This window comes from Alternaria burnsii, assembly GCF_013036055.1.
Source record: "Alternaria burnsii strain CBS107.38 chromosome Unknown 730, whole genome shotgun sequence".
NCBI classification, from domain to species: Eukaryota; Fungi; Ascomycota; class Dothideomycetes; order Pleosporales; family Pleosporaceae; genus Alternaria; species Alternaria burnsii.
The window spans coordinates 1,659,526-1,674,315 of record NW_024066110.1 but is presented as its reverse complement, the minus strand read 5'-3'; the positions used below and the strand labels follow the sequence as shown (position 1 = coordinate 1,674,315).

At 52.2% G+C, this 14,790-nt stretch overlaps 6 protein-coding genes across 6 annotated transcripts; 3 read left to right on the top strand and 3 right to left on the bottom strand.

The window, feature by feature from the left end:
* Positions 1-97: 97 nt before the first annotated feature.
* On the bottom strand, positions 98-3,460 carry GT037_003982 (isoleucyl-trna synthetase; the record flags this gene model as incomplete). Its single annotated transcript, XM_038929029.1, has 3 exons — positions 98-2,687; positions 2,744-3,309; positions 3,377-3,460. The coding sequence occupies 3 exons, from the start codon at positions 3,458-3,460 to the stop codon at positions 98-100; spliced, it is 3,240 nt and encodes a 1,079-aa protein (XP_038788736.1).
* A 433-nt stretch (positions 3,461-3,893) lies between these two features.
* GT037_003981 (uncharacterized protein) lies at positions 3,894-5,578 on the top strand (the record flags this gene model as incomplete). The annotated part of the gene is made up of 3 exons (XM_038929028.1): positions 3,894-4,479; positions 4,530-4,585; positions 5,201-5,578. 3 exons carry the CDS (start codon positions 3,894-3,896, stop codon positions 5,576-5,578), a joined length of 1,020 nt encoding a protein of 339 aa, XP_038788735.1.
* An 873-nt stretch (positions 5,579-6,451) lies between these two features.
* Positions 6,452-8,153, top strand: GT037_003980 (tannase and feruloyl esterase; the record flags this gene model as incomplete). Its single annotated transcript, XM_038929027.1, has 3 exons — positions 6,452-6,794; positions 6,857-6,992; positions 7,043-8,153. 3 exons carry the CDS (start codon positions 6,452-6,454, stop codon positions 8,151-8,153), a joined length of 1,590 nt encoding a protein of 529 aa, XP_038788734.1.
* Positions 8,154-8,928: 775 nt separating this feature from the next.
* On the bottom strand, positions 8,929-11,034 carry GT037_003979 (lmbr1 domain-containing protein; the record flags this gene model as incomplete). The annotated part of the gene is made up of 1 exon (XM_038929026.1): positions 8,929-11,034. One exon carries the CDS (start codon positions 11,032-11,034, stop codon positions 8,929-8,931), a length of 2,106 nt encoding a protein of 701 aa, XP_038788733.1.
* Positions 11,035-11,800: 766 nt separating this feature from the next.
* GT037_003978 (glutaredoxin domain containing protein) lies at positions 11,801-12,168 on the top strand (the record flags this gene model as incomplete). The annotated part of the gene is made up of 2 exons (XM_038929025.1): positions 11,801-11,951; positions 12,011-12,168. The coding sequence occupies 2 exons, from the start codon at positions 11,801-11,803 to the stop codon at positions 12,166-12,168; spliced, it is 309 nt and encodes a 102-aa protein (XP_038788732.1).
* Positions 12,169-12,532: 364 nt separating this feature from the next.
* GT037_003977 (uncharacterized protein) lies at positions 12,533-14,622 on the bottom strand (the record flags this gene model as incomplete). The annotated part of the gene is made up of 6 exons (XM_038929024.1): positions 12,533-13,304; positions 13,355-13,499; positions 13,549-13,663; positions 13,710-14,201; positions 14,249-14,400; positions 14,457-14,622. 6 exons carry the CDS (start codon positions 14,620-14,622, stop codon positions 12,533-12,535), a joined length of 1,842 nt encoding a protein of 613 aa, XP_038788731.1.
* Positions 14,623-14,790: the final 168 nt, after the last annotated feature.

Sequence of the window (14,790 nt, the reverse complement as noted above, 5' to 3'; positions counted from 1 at the left end):
ATATAGAGGCGTTTTGACATGAACTTCGAAATTTGGTTTTCATTTCTTCAACGATTCATCCCACGCCATCATGCTATCAAATCACATCCAAACGCTATCATAGCTTGATCAATCGCAACATGAAAGTCGCCTTGTGGAGCTCTTGCTCCTCCTCCGCAATGACCTTCTCGTTGCTGTTCTCTGGAATCTTGCCGTCAAGCTCAGTGATGACGTGCTTGTCCACAGGTCTCCGTAGAGCCTTCTCAAATAGTGGACCTTGGTTCTCAAATGCCTTCTCCAACCCTACATTCTCTGGGTCGGATAGCACACGGTACTCCATGCCTACATCATCAGTCGGCACTAATCCGGCCTTCTTGCGGAGATCTTGTACACGGCGAATGACCTCACGCGCGAGACCTTCTTGCTCAAGCTCTGGGTATGAAGCAACGTCGAGCAGAATGAGGACGTCGTTGTCAGTGTTGAACTCTTGGTCCTTGTTGCTAGAATCTTTGGCCAGACCGCGCTTGACCATCAAATCTTCAGCCTCGAGCTTGATACCGTCCACGACAATTTCGCCGCTCTTCAGGTAGTCCTTAATCTCCTGGCTCTTGAGGTTTGGCAGCGCCTTCTTGACCTTGATAGCATCCTTCTTCAGCTTCTTACCAAGAACGGAGAAGTCGGCCGATGCTGAGTATTGGACGTTGTACTTCTCCTCGTCGCTTGACAGTACCAGATCCCGGACGTTCAACTCCTCCAGAATGTAGTTCTCCAGTGACTTGATGTCATCAAGATATTGCTGTTCTGGGTGGATGACTACCAAAGTCTTCAGCGGGATCTTCAGACCCTTGTTGGCACGGTCTCGGCAGATACGGCCCAGCTCGATGACTGACTGCATGCGCTTAACTTGGCGTTCGACGTCCACGTCAAATAGCTCTTCGCGCACTTCTGGGAAGGGCAAGAAGTGGACACTTCGGTTGTCTTCCACATGCAGTTCCTTGGGTATGTGAGGTTGTAATCGCAGGTAAATGTTGTCTGTGATGAATGGTGTGAAGGGTGCGAGACCGCGGCAGAGTGTGTAAAGAACCTCGAAGAGGGTGTTGAGAGCATGTTTGGTGTCCTCCAGACCGTGCTCACCCTTCAACCGGCGTCGGTTGAAACGAATGTACCAGTTTGTCGTGTTGTCAATGAGCTCCAGTAACCGTGGAACCACGGTGTACAACCTGTATGCAGCCATCTCCTCGTTCACAAACTTCAGTAGCGACTGACAGGACGCGAGGATCCATCGGTCAAGCACGTTCTTGTTGGTCTTGCCAGCCTCCGGGTCGAATACAAAGTCCAGTTCAGCAACCTTCTTCAGCAGTGACACTTGTTGCTCGAAGAACTGGTAGCTGTTCCATAGAGGTAGAAGGACCTTGGAAACAATCTCCTTGACTCCTGCCTCCTTGAATCGTAGTGTCTCGGCGCGAACAACAGGTGAGTTGATAAGATATAATCGCAGCGCATCAGATCCGTAGTTGCTCATAATCAAGTTAGGGTCGGGGTAATTCTTGAGGCGCTTCGACATCTTCTTGCCATCTTCCGCGAGTACGATACCGTTGACGACACAATTCTTGAAAGGCAGCTTGCCAAAAAGATGTGTTCCAAGAACTGTGAGTGTGTAGAACCAACCACGCGTTTGGTCAAGACCTTCCGCAATGAAATCACCTGGGAAGGACTTCTCGAACTGCTCCACATTCTCGAATGGGTAATGCGCACTGGCGTAGGGCATGGAACCGGACTCGAACCAGCAGTCAAAGACCTCCTCTGTTCTTCGCAGTACGCCTTTGCCCTCTTTGCTGGGGATAGTGATGTGGTCAATCTTGTCCCGGTGAATATCGGTAAGCTCGCCCTCGTAGCCACTGAGCTCCTTCAGCTCCTCGACGCTGCCAACACAAACCACCTCTTTGCCGTCGTCGCTGACCCACAGCGGGAGCGGCGTGCCCCAGAAACGGTTTCGTGACACAGCCCAATCGGGAGAGTTTGTGATCCAGTTGGCGAAGCGCTTCTCCTTGACGAAGGAAGGAACCCAGTGCGAACCAGCAATGTTCTCCAGCATCTGAGGCACAATATCCTGAATCTTGACGAACCATGATGGGACAGTTCGGTAGATGAGAGGTGTGTCGGATCGCCAACAGAAGGGATAGCTATGGAGAAGCTGTGAGTCCACAATCAAGCGACCGGTGCCCTTCAGATGCTTGATAATGCCCTTGTCTGCTGCCTTGACATGCTGTCCCTCGAAATCGCGGACAACTGAAGTAAAGCGACCCTGGTCGTCGACTGGGTTTGGTGGTGGTCGGGTGTCAGAGATGACACCATGGGCCTTGGCAACGCGGTAATCGTCCTCTCCGTATGCGGGTGCCTGGTGGACAATGCCTACACCACTGTCTGCTGTGACGTAGGTATCGTTGGCAACCTTGAAGCCGTAGTCTTTGAAGTCGTCGTAGAGGTAGTCGAACAGTGGCTCGTATTTCCAGCCCAACATGTCCTTGCCCTTGAGCTTCTCGACAATCTTGAACTTGGCCTTCTTGGGGTCCTTGTAAAGTGTGCGTAGTAGTGCCTCGAGCAGGATGTAGTGTTTTCCGGATGCTTCGTCGAGAATCTTGACGTATTCAAAATCAGGATGCGCGCAGAGGCCGGTGTTTGAAGGCAGTGTCCATGGAGTTGTGGTCCTAGTCAGGCCGGGTCAGCGCATGTCAGTCAGATTATGTTGGGCTGAGCGACTTACCATGCCAGCAAACATGTGTTTGGGTCGTCCAAAAGCGGGAATGTGACGACAACTGCGGGATCTTGAACGTCCTTGTAGTTTTGTGTGGCCTCAAAGTTGCTGAGAGGCGTGGCCAATGCAGTGCTGTATGGCATAACCTTGTAACCCTTGTACACAGCGCCCTTGTCGAACAGGCGCTTGAAAACCCACCATTCTGACTCCATGAAGCTGGTGTCCATGGTCTTGTAGTCGTTGTCGAAGTCGATCCAGCGGCCCAGACGGTCAATGGTCGACCTCCATTCTGTTGAATACCGCATGACAATCGCCCGGCACTTCTTGTTGTACTCGGCGATTCCGATCTCCTTGACAGCGTCGCGTCCCGACATGCCCAGTTCCTTGTCAATCTCATACTCAATGGGCACACCGTGAGTATCCCAGCCGAAGCGTCGCTCAACATAGCGGCCCTTCATGGTCCAGTAGCGGGGAATGATGTCTTTGATGGTCGAGGCCAGAAGATGGCCATAATGCGGCAATCCCGTCGCGAAAGGCGGTCCATCGTAGAAAGTGTATGGCTGCTTTCCTTTCGACTATAATGCATCAGTAAGTGTCGACCACACGTGCTTGCCCCGAAGAGGCTGTAATATGGAAACTCACGAGCTCAACCTGCCTCAGGAAGGCGTCAATCTCCTTCCAGCGCGCGAGGATGCGCTCCTCCTCCCTCGGAAACTCAATAGACATGGTGGCGGCGTGAGGTTGCTGAGAGTCGGCCGTGGCGGGGAATCTTTTTCTAGAGCCCTGGAGTTGACTCCTCCGGTCCCCGCCATTAGCGTGACTCAGCCCTACTATCGATACCACCCCACCAAACCAAGACGAGACTCTCTCCAGCCATCTCAAGCCAGCCCATTCATCCGCGCACTCGCTAAGAATCACGTCTGGGTTACCTTGACTACCATGTCTGCTGCTTTCGTCGTAACTAGAAACGTCAGAGCATACTCGCCATGAAACGTCGCATGGCTAGGAAGTCCTTATGGCTCTGCGGCATCCGAGCATGAATTGAAACATTGACCGCTCTAGTCGATTATGAAGCAAGATACCAAGCCAACGTGGCAGCCGCCAAATCTCACTTTCTACTGGGCATCTTCATCACATACTTACTTACTTTCGGTTGGCGATGCAGTTTCCCATTCTGCTCGCGGGTCTTTTCCTTGCATTTATCACTACATCAACCGCCTGGACTACTAATCCATCTCTTAAGCTTTGGCGAGGTGGCGATACCTTCAACACTACCAGGCAAATCGAAATCGACAAGATATGTAGACGCCTACGTACATTGACAAAACTCAATGATATCGCGAAAAATGACACCGCGCTGGACGCGACGAGCATATCTGCCAAGCTTGCTCAAGAGCGCATCGACTGGATCAAAAGCAACCGTGCCGATATAACCGCCAAGCTCGAAGAATTGCAATCTAACTCAACTCTCACAGCCGAATGTGACTCTCTCGATGCGCAGCGTGACGCTTTTCGCGAATGCCAGGCGTTAAACACGTTGGAGAAGCTGGTAAACTCGACAAATGGTCAGACTGGTTTCAACCAAGGACCCACTGCGAACTTCCTCAACGACGAACAGAAGCAGGGGTTACAACAAAAGTTTGAAAAGGCGTTGTTGAAGCTACAGGAGCTTAAGGCTAACGCTACGCTGATGGGTCTCTGTGACAGCCATGCCGTGTTGCAGCAGAACGGCGCAATCGGCAGTCGTAAGTACTCTCCCAAATTTGCGTGTTCCGATGTGTTGACATGCGAGTAGAAGTGGTGGACAACAGCGGCGCTATCAGTATGACGAAGAGCGCTGCAAGTAGCCATGTACACAACACCGAGAGAGTGTTTTCATCGTTATTTTTGGTGGTTCCCATAGTCGTGTTGACAACCTAGACCTTTCTGTTGACTGACTCCGGACGACATATCGATAGCTACTTTCACCTGACAATACTCCACAGATACTTGATTAATACTCATAGAGGCTCTGTTAGGATGATATCGCGAATTTTTGCCGTTCAAGAGATCCCTTTACAGGCTACAGTCCCCTCTACAGCTACAGATATACCGCTCAGCTGTCACGGTCATGCCTACTTAACCTTAAGCGTGAAAAACACCATTACCAGAGATTATCCGTATTGTCTGAATCATGCTTACTCGAGCTCGATTGAATAACCTACTTCTTACGCTACCGCCTACAGCTGATACTACACTCCCATCAGTCGATGCCCGATTGAGCTGGCGACATCTTTCCACCTTCACTACGCGAATCACCCAACTGTCAACACGCGTCGCCTTGCCTCATGCTTTCTTCGCTGCTCAGCTATCTACCTCCAACTACAACCTCTTTGTCGAGCCTCTTATGCACTAAATTATTGTTGGGAAATAAGCTGACCCTGAAAAATGCAGTTCATAGCAGCAGAACAACGTTTACCACACTAGGAAACACGAGAGGGCTATAACGGCCGCCCCGAAGGTCGTTGCACAAAGTTTTCGGATCCTTCTTGGATGCTCAAGCACGTTCGAAAAGGACAACAGCGCATTCACCCGATCGCAATATTCGACGTGCAATCTTCCTCCCCCGCTGTCACCGGCAACGAGCCCTACGATCTTCTTTGCAGTTATAGCTGGAAGAGTGCTCTGAAGCCCACCATTTACGTCTCGGGGACTCCGTCTCTTTATCAGCCTCCGCGTCTACCAAGGCAGCTACAGGCCGACAAGGGCGCATTCTGGATCGATCAACATGGCAAGCTGAGTCTTGAATACTCATTCGAACCAATATTCCAAGCCGTGGCTGTCATGAATCCTACCAAACACTAAGAAGCGTGAAGCGAGTGAGCAATGCTGGTTCGGCCGTACATCGCTTTGCGTCTTTGGTCACCACTACCGCAATCTCATAGCAGACGTTGAGGAGGTACGTTGATTTGAGAAAGACTTCGAGATATGGTCACAGGACCGCTAGCGGCAGCTCAAGCGACTAGTATGGCTGCTGGAGGGACTGAGACGCGTGGTGCAAGGGGCACCGGGAAAAAAGGCTATGCTTGTAGCGGTAGAGAAGGGTGCGCCGCTGCATATCTTCGAGATGGAGGGTGAGAAGGGTCTGCTTCCGAGGGAGATTATCGAGAGATTCTGAGATGATGTGAGTCTTTGAGTGATGGAAGAAGATGGTTAAGACGACCCACAGCACCAGTCGGATGCATGCAAGCTAGTGTGGAATGTGCACCTGCCGCACGGAAATGTGCTCGGCGTCTACACCGAACCCCGCAATACTGTACCATGTTGCGCAGCACGATTTACCCGATATATAGATGCAATAGCAGGGGTCCGTCTGGGGATAATTACCCAGTTCAGTCGATTCCAAGAGATGCCCTGTATAGCAAACTGTGCAAACCTTCCGTTCGCTATAGCTCCCTTTACCAGGAAATGTAGCAGAAACTTCATATCTTGATATGGCTGCTATTTCTCCTTCATCCAGAGTGCTACTACTGCAGAGATATCGAGGTGCCCGAGGGAGATCATTCACCCTTGTGGGCACTGAAGGTAGAAAGAATATCTCCGCAAGCCACGCCCCGCACCTTGCTGAAGGCGGCTCGTTAATGCACGGCTGTTCCTTCCCACGGAACATAAAGACTGCCTGTGGCTAAATCTCTACTATGAGCACTTGCCAAGTCATCTAATCACTTCATCGCCAATATGTTCCCTTCGTTCTGGGCGCTGATCGTCTCGTACCTTGCGTTGGCCCAAGTCGCTATCGCGTCGTCAGCGTTTGAGAAGAAATGTCTCGCCTTCACACCAACAAAGTACATCAAGGATGCCACTCTGAACGTCCTCCAACACGTTCCGGCGGGTACCAACCTGACGTTTCCGGATAACGACGTGACATGCGGTCGAACTAGCCAGATCGTCTCCGGAGATCTCTGTCGTATGACACTTGAGATCAAGACATCCAGAATCTCGAAAATTGCTTTTGAAGCATGGTTTCCGGAAGACTGGTCCGGTCGCTTCCTGGCAACAGGTAATGGAGGTATCGATGGCTGTAAGTGTTGGATAAACAGAAGAATGAGTACTAGCTGTACCTGATGCTGACGCCAACAAAAGGCATCAAGTATGAGGATATAGCGTATGGGGCTTCGAGAAACTTTGCCACCGTCGGTGCAAACAATGGTCATAATGGTACTACAGGAGTCGCATTTCTCGACAATCCTGAGATGGTGGTGGATTTCGCCTGGCGATCGTAAGCATAGTTCCTCCTTAGCTCGAAACATCTACTCACCCGCGATCTAGACTGCACACCAGCGTAGTTACCGGCAAGGCCTTGTCCAAGGAGTTCTACGGGGAGGATTTCACCAAATCTTACTACTTAGGCTGCTCTCTTGGTGGACGCCAAGGCATTAAGAGCGCAGAGAAGTTCCCCAATGACTTTGATGGCATCGTCGCCGGAGCACCAGGCGTCGACTTCAACAATCTGATATCCTGGCGCGCACGCTTCTTCACAATCACCGGCCCCATCAAAGGCTCCAACTTCATTCCAAAGACCGCTTGGCAGACGTGGATCCACGACGAGGTGCTGCGCCAATGTGATACCATTGACAAAGTCAAAGATGGCATCATTGAAGACCCGGCCTTGTGCAAGTTCGATCCTTCGACGCTGTTATGTGGCCGCAACTCTATGGTTGAATGCCTGAACGAGAACCAAGTCCAACAGCTGAAGACCATCTTCAGTGACTACAGATTTCCGGATGGACAGCTGATCTACCCTGCCATGCAACCAGGCAGTGAGATCAATGCCGTAGACAAATTATACGCAGGCGCTCCATTCGCCTACTCGGACGACTGGTTCAAGTACGTCGTATACAATGATCCGACCTGGAACGCATCGGAGTATGGTCTAGATGACGCACGTGCAGCCCAAGATCTGAATCCAGGCGACATCCGCACCTATCCATCGTCTTTGCCGGGATTCAAGCAAAGCGGTGGAAAGCTGCTCATGTACCACGGGCAGCAGGATAACCAGATCACCTCTTTCAATACCAACCGCTTCTACGAGCATCTCCGCGGTAACAGCAGTTACGAAAACATGGATGAATGGACGCGTTTCTTCCGTGTCTCGGGTATGTTCCATTGCAGTACTGGTCCTGGTGCGTGGGTGCTGGGTCAAGGTGGGAACGCGGCGCAAGCTGGTATTCCATTCGATGCGCAGCACAACGTTCTTGCGGCGATGGTCGATTGGGTAGAGGGGGGTAGTGCACCGGAGTATATAGAGGGGACGAAGTTCGTGAATGATACTGTGAAGAATGGGGTGGATTTTATGAGGAGACACTGCAAGTATCCAGCCAGAAATACGTTTCTTGGGGGAGATCATAAGAAGCCTGAGAGCTGGGGGTGCATGTCCTAGGGTGGTAAGCTGAACTGCATGTTTAGTTTCGTCGGTAGCCACAACAATTAATTTCGTCCCGGCTCGAAAGAGCTTGTCAGTCTCACGATGCTGTTGAGGTATGGTTGAGGGAACTGGTAAGAGTGTTAGGACCAAGATGTGGATACCGCAGCAACTATTCTCTTTGCGACCCCAAGACTTTTCAAGAACAAAATCCATGTAAGACATTCCATGGCTCGATCCTAGGAAGTGCAACCTGGCTTTACAGGCGTGGCTGACGGAGATCAACAAATGCATGTTTTGGAACCGACCCAGCACAAGAACCGCTAACACTGGCCTCGTAGCTGCTATCGGCTTCAGATGCTGTGGGAGGTTCGTCCATGTTCCAGGCAATGAAGTTTGCTTATCGATGAGGCGGGAAGTGGGCAAAGGCTGAAGAGAAAGGCGGAAGAAGGCGCTCACCTTTCTCTTAAGGAACGGCCTGTTCACTACCCTGGACCGATTGGCTGCGGTACGCTTACACCGATTTGCGCAAAGTGCAACTGGTTGCATCATGTTGAGGACCCAGGAAAGCGTCACGAGTAAGTCCGATTGATCGACCACTAAGACACCAGAACTTAACGCGATTGCCATGGCACCGGGCCTAAGAGATGAAAGGTCCTTATTACATATATCTAAGGCGCAGCCGCGCACCCATCATAACCGGTATACTCAATAGTTCTACAAACTCATCCAAATCCCTAATGTCTATTCCATAACACCATCGCAATGCCCATTTGAGTAACGACATGAAATCTTACAGCCTAACCCTCCCCTCATCCCCCCTCCCACCAAACAGACTCAAAAACCCACTTCCACGATCCCCGTCACCTCGATCCAACGGTCTTCTACTACCACGTCCAGCCTCGGCTTCTCCCTCGTCGCCACCCAGCCACTTCGGTCGGGGGAAGGAGAAGTCGTTGGTGTCGAAAGTGTTTTTGACTCTTGAAGCGAAGTTTTCGAAGAAGTTACCTTCATCTTCTTCGTCTTCGAGTGCAGGCCGTCGGCGGTCGGGATGGGTTGTTGAGAGGCGTGTGGTGCTTGGGCCGCCGTTTGCCGCTGCTGCGGTCGTGGTGAGGAGGCTAGATGACGACGAGGGTGCTGGTGTGTCTGTGTATCGTTCGTTTGGCGGACTAGTATTGGTTCGTTGAGAAAGGCCTAGGACGTTTCCACTTGCACCTTGAATTTCGCGTTCAATCAATGCACGACCTTCGCGCCATGAGCCGGTGCCAGCGTAGTTTCCTGATGCGTCCTCTTCATCGTCGAGTAGATCTCCGAAACCACAGATGTTCTTCACCTTGCCGTAGAGCCCGAAAGCTGTAGCGAAGACGGGTACGAGGATGAAGATGGGGAAGAATGCGCTGAAGCCTTCACCGAGTGGTGTGAGAACGATAAGCCGGCCAAGGAACTTGTAGAACATGGTACCCTTCCAGATGTTCTTGTCCGTCATGGTAAGGAAATTGTAGCTCAAAGGAACGGTCAGCTTGGCGACCTGGAGACCGTACCAGGTCGCAGACTCTTGATATGTGTTTCTTCGCACGAGCGCCCTGTTGCCCCATATCTTGACCTCGGTTAGACTATAAAAGGCGCAAATGCACATGTAGCATAGCCAGGCAGCAGCGATTATCTGGCTGTTGAAGCCGACCGACGATCGGCCATTGTCGTGGCGGTGTACGACAGTCCAGCCGATGATAGAGAGTTTCGGCCCACCAAAGTCCTGGGCTTCGCGCACGCATTCCGACCAGACGATGGATATGGATGCGAGGATTGTGATGGCCCAGGAGACGTAGGCCAGAGCGGGGATGACGTGGACGTGCAGGTGGTAGCGGGTGAAAGGTGTGAGAATGGTGATGCGATCGAACAATCCTCTTGAGGCTGGCAACGCGACGCCTTTGAACTCAAGATGTTTGCTGGCTTTGGAATCGAGGATAGCCTGCGTCCTGACAGCTTTTTGTACAACACGGTCCCATTCGTTCTCGAATCGGCATTTTGCATGGCGCGCCCGCTTCAACTTCCTCGTCAGGTCCGCCAGGTATCTTTCAGTGATGATGGGAGGCACTGTCGCTGTGCTCACTCGTCCAACAACACCAGCCCTGTTCTCCGGAAGATTGCCCTTGTCTGCCAACTCATCAATCCACTCTTGAAACTCGCGCGCAGTACCATTCTTCCTTTGCTTGAGCTGCACAACCTGGTATTCATACTGATCCAGTTTCTCCAATGCCTCAGTCAACTTGTCGTGAACCTTGGGCGCCTGACTTTGTATCCTCTTCAATCTCTCGCTAACACTGGCGTACCGGAACAAACTCCTGGGGAAGGCGACGAGTCCATGACCCATAAGGTAGATGCCCAGTATCAGACCCCAGGTATACGCCAGCGCCATGACCAAGCTCTTGAAAGTATCCACGTGGAAGCCGTTCCACAGAAGCAAGTATATCGAACCTACGATGCTACACCCAGCCACAATGAGCCAATACCGGCCGTTGCTCCTGAGCGCATACTGCAATCTTGCCTTGGGCTCTCTATACCCACTATCGCAGTACTCGCCTAGCATAGGCAAGATGGCCCACGTAAGCGCAAACGTGAGCCAGTATATGATGCGCCATGCCTTGTACACCACCGTGTCGTTCAGCCATATGCCTCTGGCGCCATCCGTTGTGTCGAGTCCAGCACTACTCGCGAGATCGATGGGCAGGAGCACGACGATGCTGGCCGGCAGCGCTATCGCCAAGAAGACGGGTACGACGACGTATGCGGGTGTTGTGCGAAGCGGGAGATAGTAGCGTAGGAGGAGCAGAACGGCGCCGCATATGGACAGTAGGGAGAGGATGAAGAAGGCGGTTGATCCGGCCGCCGAGGACGTCATCGTGGAGTGTGGTGCGACGTGCGCATAAGAAGCGCAGGTTTACAGCTAGTTGATTGATGGTGGGTGTGTGGTGAGAGTGAATGGACGCCTTGGGATGGCGGGAACCAAAGATAGTCTGACAGTTGTTGCGACAGCGTGGAAGCGTCGGAACGCTCAATCTCGGAATGCGGAAGGTACGCGACCCGTTGTGCTTTCCTGATTCTGCTTCTTCTTACCTCTGCACTATCATCTCTTCATCTATACCATGTCATAATTTCCTTCCCATTTTCAGATTAACAGCTGTCTGCTTGGCATCAAAGACGCCGAAACATGTGTGCAAGCTAGGTCCCTACATTCGTCCGCGTCGCATTCCAGCCGCACGCGTCATGGCCAAAGCCGCGCCTCTGGCCCCTGTCCCTTTTTAGCCTCTTTGTAATCACATCACATCGCCGATCCATCTCCGACGTCAGTTAGCGCAGCCGTCTTTCACGAGCGATTGCATCATTTGCCATCGAGAACGTTTACTACTGCGGGGGGCACGCTGCACATCACTAATCACCACTTCTATACACATCCACACCGAGCTCATAAACGCACACCGAGCTAGAATCCATCTGACAAACTTCGGCATCCCATCACCCCCGCATAAGTACGCCTCCCACCACCCCTCCAGCAACACTACCCTCGACTACCAAACACAATACTAACCAACCTCCAGCACCTCCAAACTACCGCCAAAATTTCCTTCCTGCGTCACTTCTTCACGCGCGCCCCCTCGCCCGCCACAATGTCCGCTACAAAGACCAAGGTCCAATCCATCATCGACGAGAACCCCGTCGCCGTCTTCTCAAAGTCTTACTGCCCTTACTGTCGCCAGGCCAAGCAGTTGCTCAGTGACAGTGGCGCAAAGTTCTACGCGATTGAGTTGGACCAAGTTGGTATGTAGACTCTGCAACTATCGACGCAGCTACAAGACTAGCAGCTAACACGCGCATAGATGACGGCTCAGCTATCCAGTCTACTCTTGGCGAAATGACTGGCCAGACCACCGTACCCAACATCTTCATCGCCCAGAAGCACATTGGTGGAAACAGTGATTTGCAGTCCAAGAAGGGTCAGCTCAACAACCTTCTCAAAGAGGCTGGTGCCGTTTGACTACCTGCAACCTTAACGGCCAAGCTATAGCTATTACACCATGGCATAATGCGAATCAACATAAATCATCAACGTCACTCATCTTGTGCACTCAATACTAGTGATAACGCCAAAGTATGCATTGCGAATCTGTCAGGAATGATTCTAACTGGGTAATCTTTGTGGTTTATTGCCAGTGAGCCCAACTACTAGCCCACTCAACTCTCATAAAACAAAGCTTGGAACTACACCTACAGGGCTTTCGGCTTACGCTGTTTTCTCACCGCCATGCCCTTCTTTGCAGCCGTTCCATATCATTAACCATCGTTGATGCTATTCATGATGTCATTCTGCACATTCAAGAACACGGACGAAGCTGGATCTTCTAAGTCTGCATCGCATCCGTGAAACTTTGTGCGGCCGTCGTCGCAAAGTATCGTACATCTACATCGTCGTCTTGCTGAAGCTTCTCGAGGTTCGGCAGGATGCTCTTGGTAATGACATCTGTAGCCTTCTGGCAACCCTGGCCTGGTGTACCAGCCTTCTCGAGAGCGATGACAGTACCTTGCTCAGGCAGCTGCTTGAGCGTGTTGATGAGCTGACCATAAGACTTCGCCACGTTGAATCTGATGTTGGGGATATCGTCGTTGACCAGCTTGTCCATCATGGGGATGATGGACTGTTCAATGACATCCAGACTCAGTGCGGGCGCCAGTGTTGAGACGGCGAAGCATGTAGTCATTCGGTAGAGGTAGTTGGGGTGCTGGCCCATAGCCATGACCTTGGGAACGATAGCATCGTTGGCCCACTCTACACCGAAGACCTCCGTAAGCTTCTTCAAGTTCTGAGTCGACGCCTCACGGATCGAGAAGACTGTATCGCCGAGCCAGCTCATGCATAGGCTGCTAAGCTTCTCATCGAAGAACTGCACACCGAGTTGTGACGCGAGGAGAGGAACGTATTCGATGATTGCCAGGCGTACGCGCCATTGCTTGTCCTCGGCAAGTTGGACGATAGCGGGGAGGAGGGACTGCGAGAGGAGCTCGATGCCGATGACGTTGTTGACAGATTCGAGCTTGGAGATGATGTTTAGGCGAACGTCGGGGAATTCGTCCTTGAGCATCTGCAGGAACATGGGAAGGAGATGCGAAATGGTCCTGACTAGTGTTAGTAAGAAAGCACGTGGTCACGCGTAGTCGCAACTTACTCTTCCTTTCCAAGGATTGGAGCGAGTCCACTAATCTGGGTGCCAAGCGCAGCGCGAACATGCTGAGACTGATCGGAGACCAGCTCCTCTATGCTAGGCATAACCTCGTGTAGAAGGGTCTCACGCTCCAACAGCGCGCAGAAACCTAGTAGTGGTTAGCTCATGCGCCGTGCACTTGCTCCCAAGAGGCATACCTGGAATTTGTCCTGCAATGGCGCTGCGTACCTCGGCCTCTGTATCCTTGAGAAGCTTGACAAAGGCTGGCACAAGGTCGCGGTTGACAACTTCCTCGTCGACGGCTTTCGCAATCTAATTCCATTAGCGCATGCTTCCTTTCGCTACCAGCCGAACGCACCTTCTCAAATCGGTCTGCTACCATATACCGCACCCTCCAGCTCTTGTCCTCGAACAGACTCCGCAGCGCAGTCAGGAGAACACCATGGCTCGACTGTTGCTCCTTGGGTACCGCTTCGGCGATCGCGATGAGGATGTCGACAGTCAGGAGTCGGACACTGTCCTGGTCGTCTGCGGCGAGGTGCTGGAAGAGGGGAATCATCTCTTCGATGACAATGGACGGCGGCATGGCCTTGATGAACTTGGCGAGGTTGTTTGCCGCCTGTCTCCGTACCATGGGGGTATCATCGTGCACTAGCTGGCCGTAGTGCTGCCTGAGGGCTTCTTGTGAAGGGGGTGTAGCGCGAGTGTAGGGGGTCTGATAGAGTCCCGTCGCGGAGATCTTTGAGGTGAACCAGTCGGCTTTAGATAGGCGCAAGACGAGGGGTATGAAGTTTTCTTCAATCTGCTGCTGCGACAGCTCTTCGCAGATCTTGTTGAGCGATTCGACAGCCTGCACGTGTTAGCTGGCAGCCAAATCTAGGCGATTGCAGCGCACACCTTTTCCCGGACAAGGGGCTCTTCTATTGCTGCAAGGTTCTCGAGAGGCGACAGAAGCACGTGTGCATGCTCTGGGCCGCCGACGTACTCGACAAACTTGCCAAGTTCCTCGCTCAATGCTGTGAGAACCTCGTCCTCGTCCTCAACCGACTCTGAATACATCCGTTAGCTAGTCTAGACTGGGCATGTCGACCAGGCAGCCGCTCACCATCTAGAAACGGTATGAGTTCCTCTCGTGTCCGCTCGGCGCCTAGGGCGAGAGCAATTGTGTTTAGTCGGTGGATGGCGTTCAGGCGGAGGATAACGTCGTCGTGCTTGAGCTCGTCGATGAGCACGGCGATGGGGTAAAGCTCGTCATTTTGATTCGCATCCATGGTTCAGGGTCTGGGGGAAGTTAAGTCTATGAGTGCGCGGTAGGGAGCTTAAAACGCGGGCGTGGTGTTGACGTACCTGGGCAGTTGGAGAGGAAGCGAAGAGGGGTGTCAGGGCGCTGAAGGGCCAGTCCGAGCTTTTCGAGCCACAGGCAGGCACCACCGACGCGC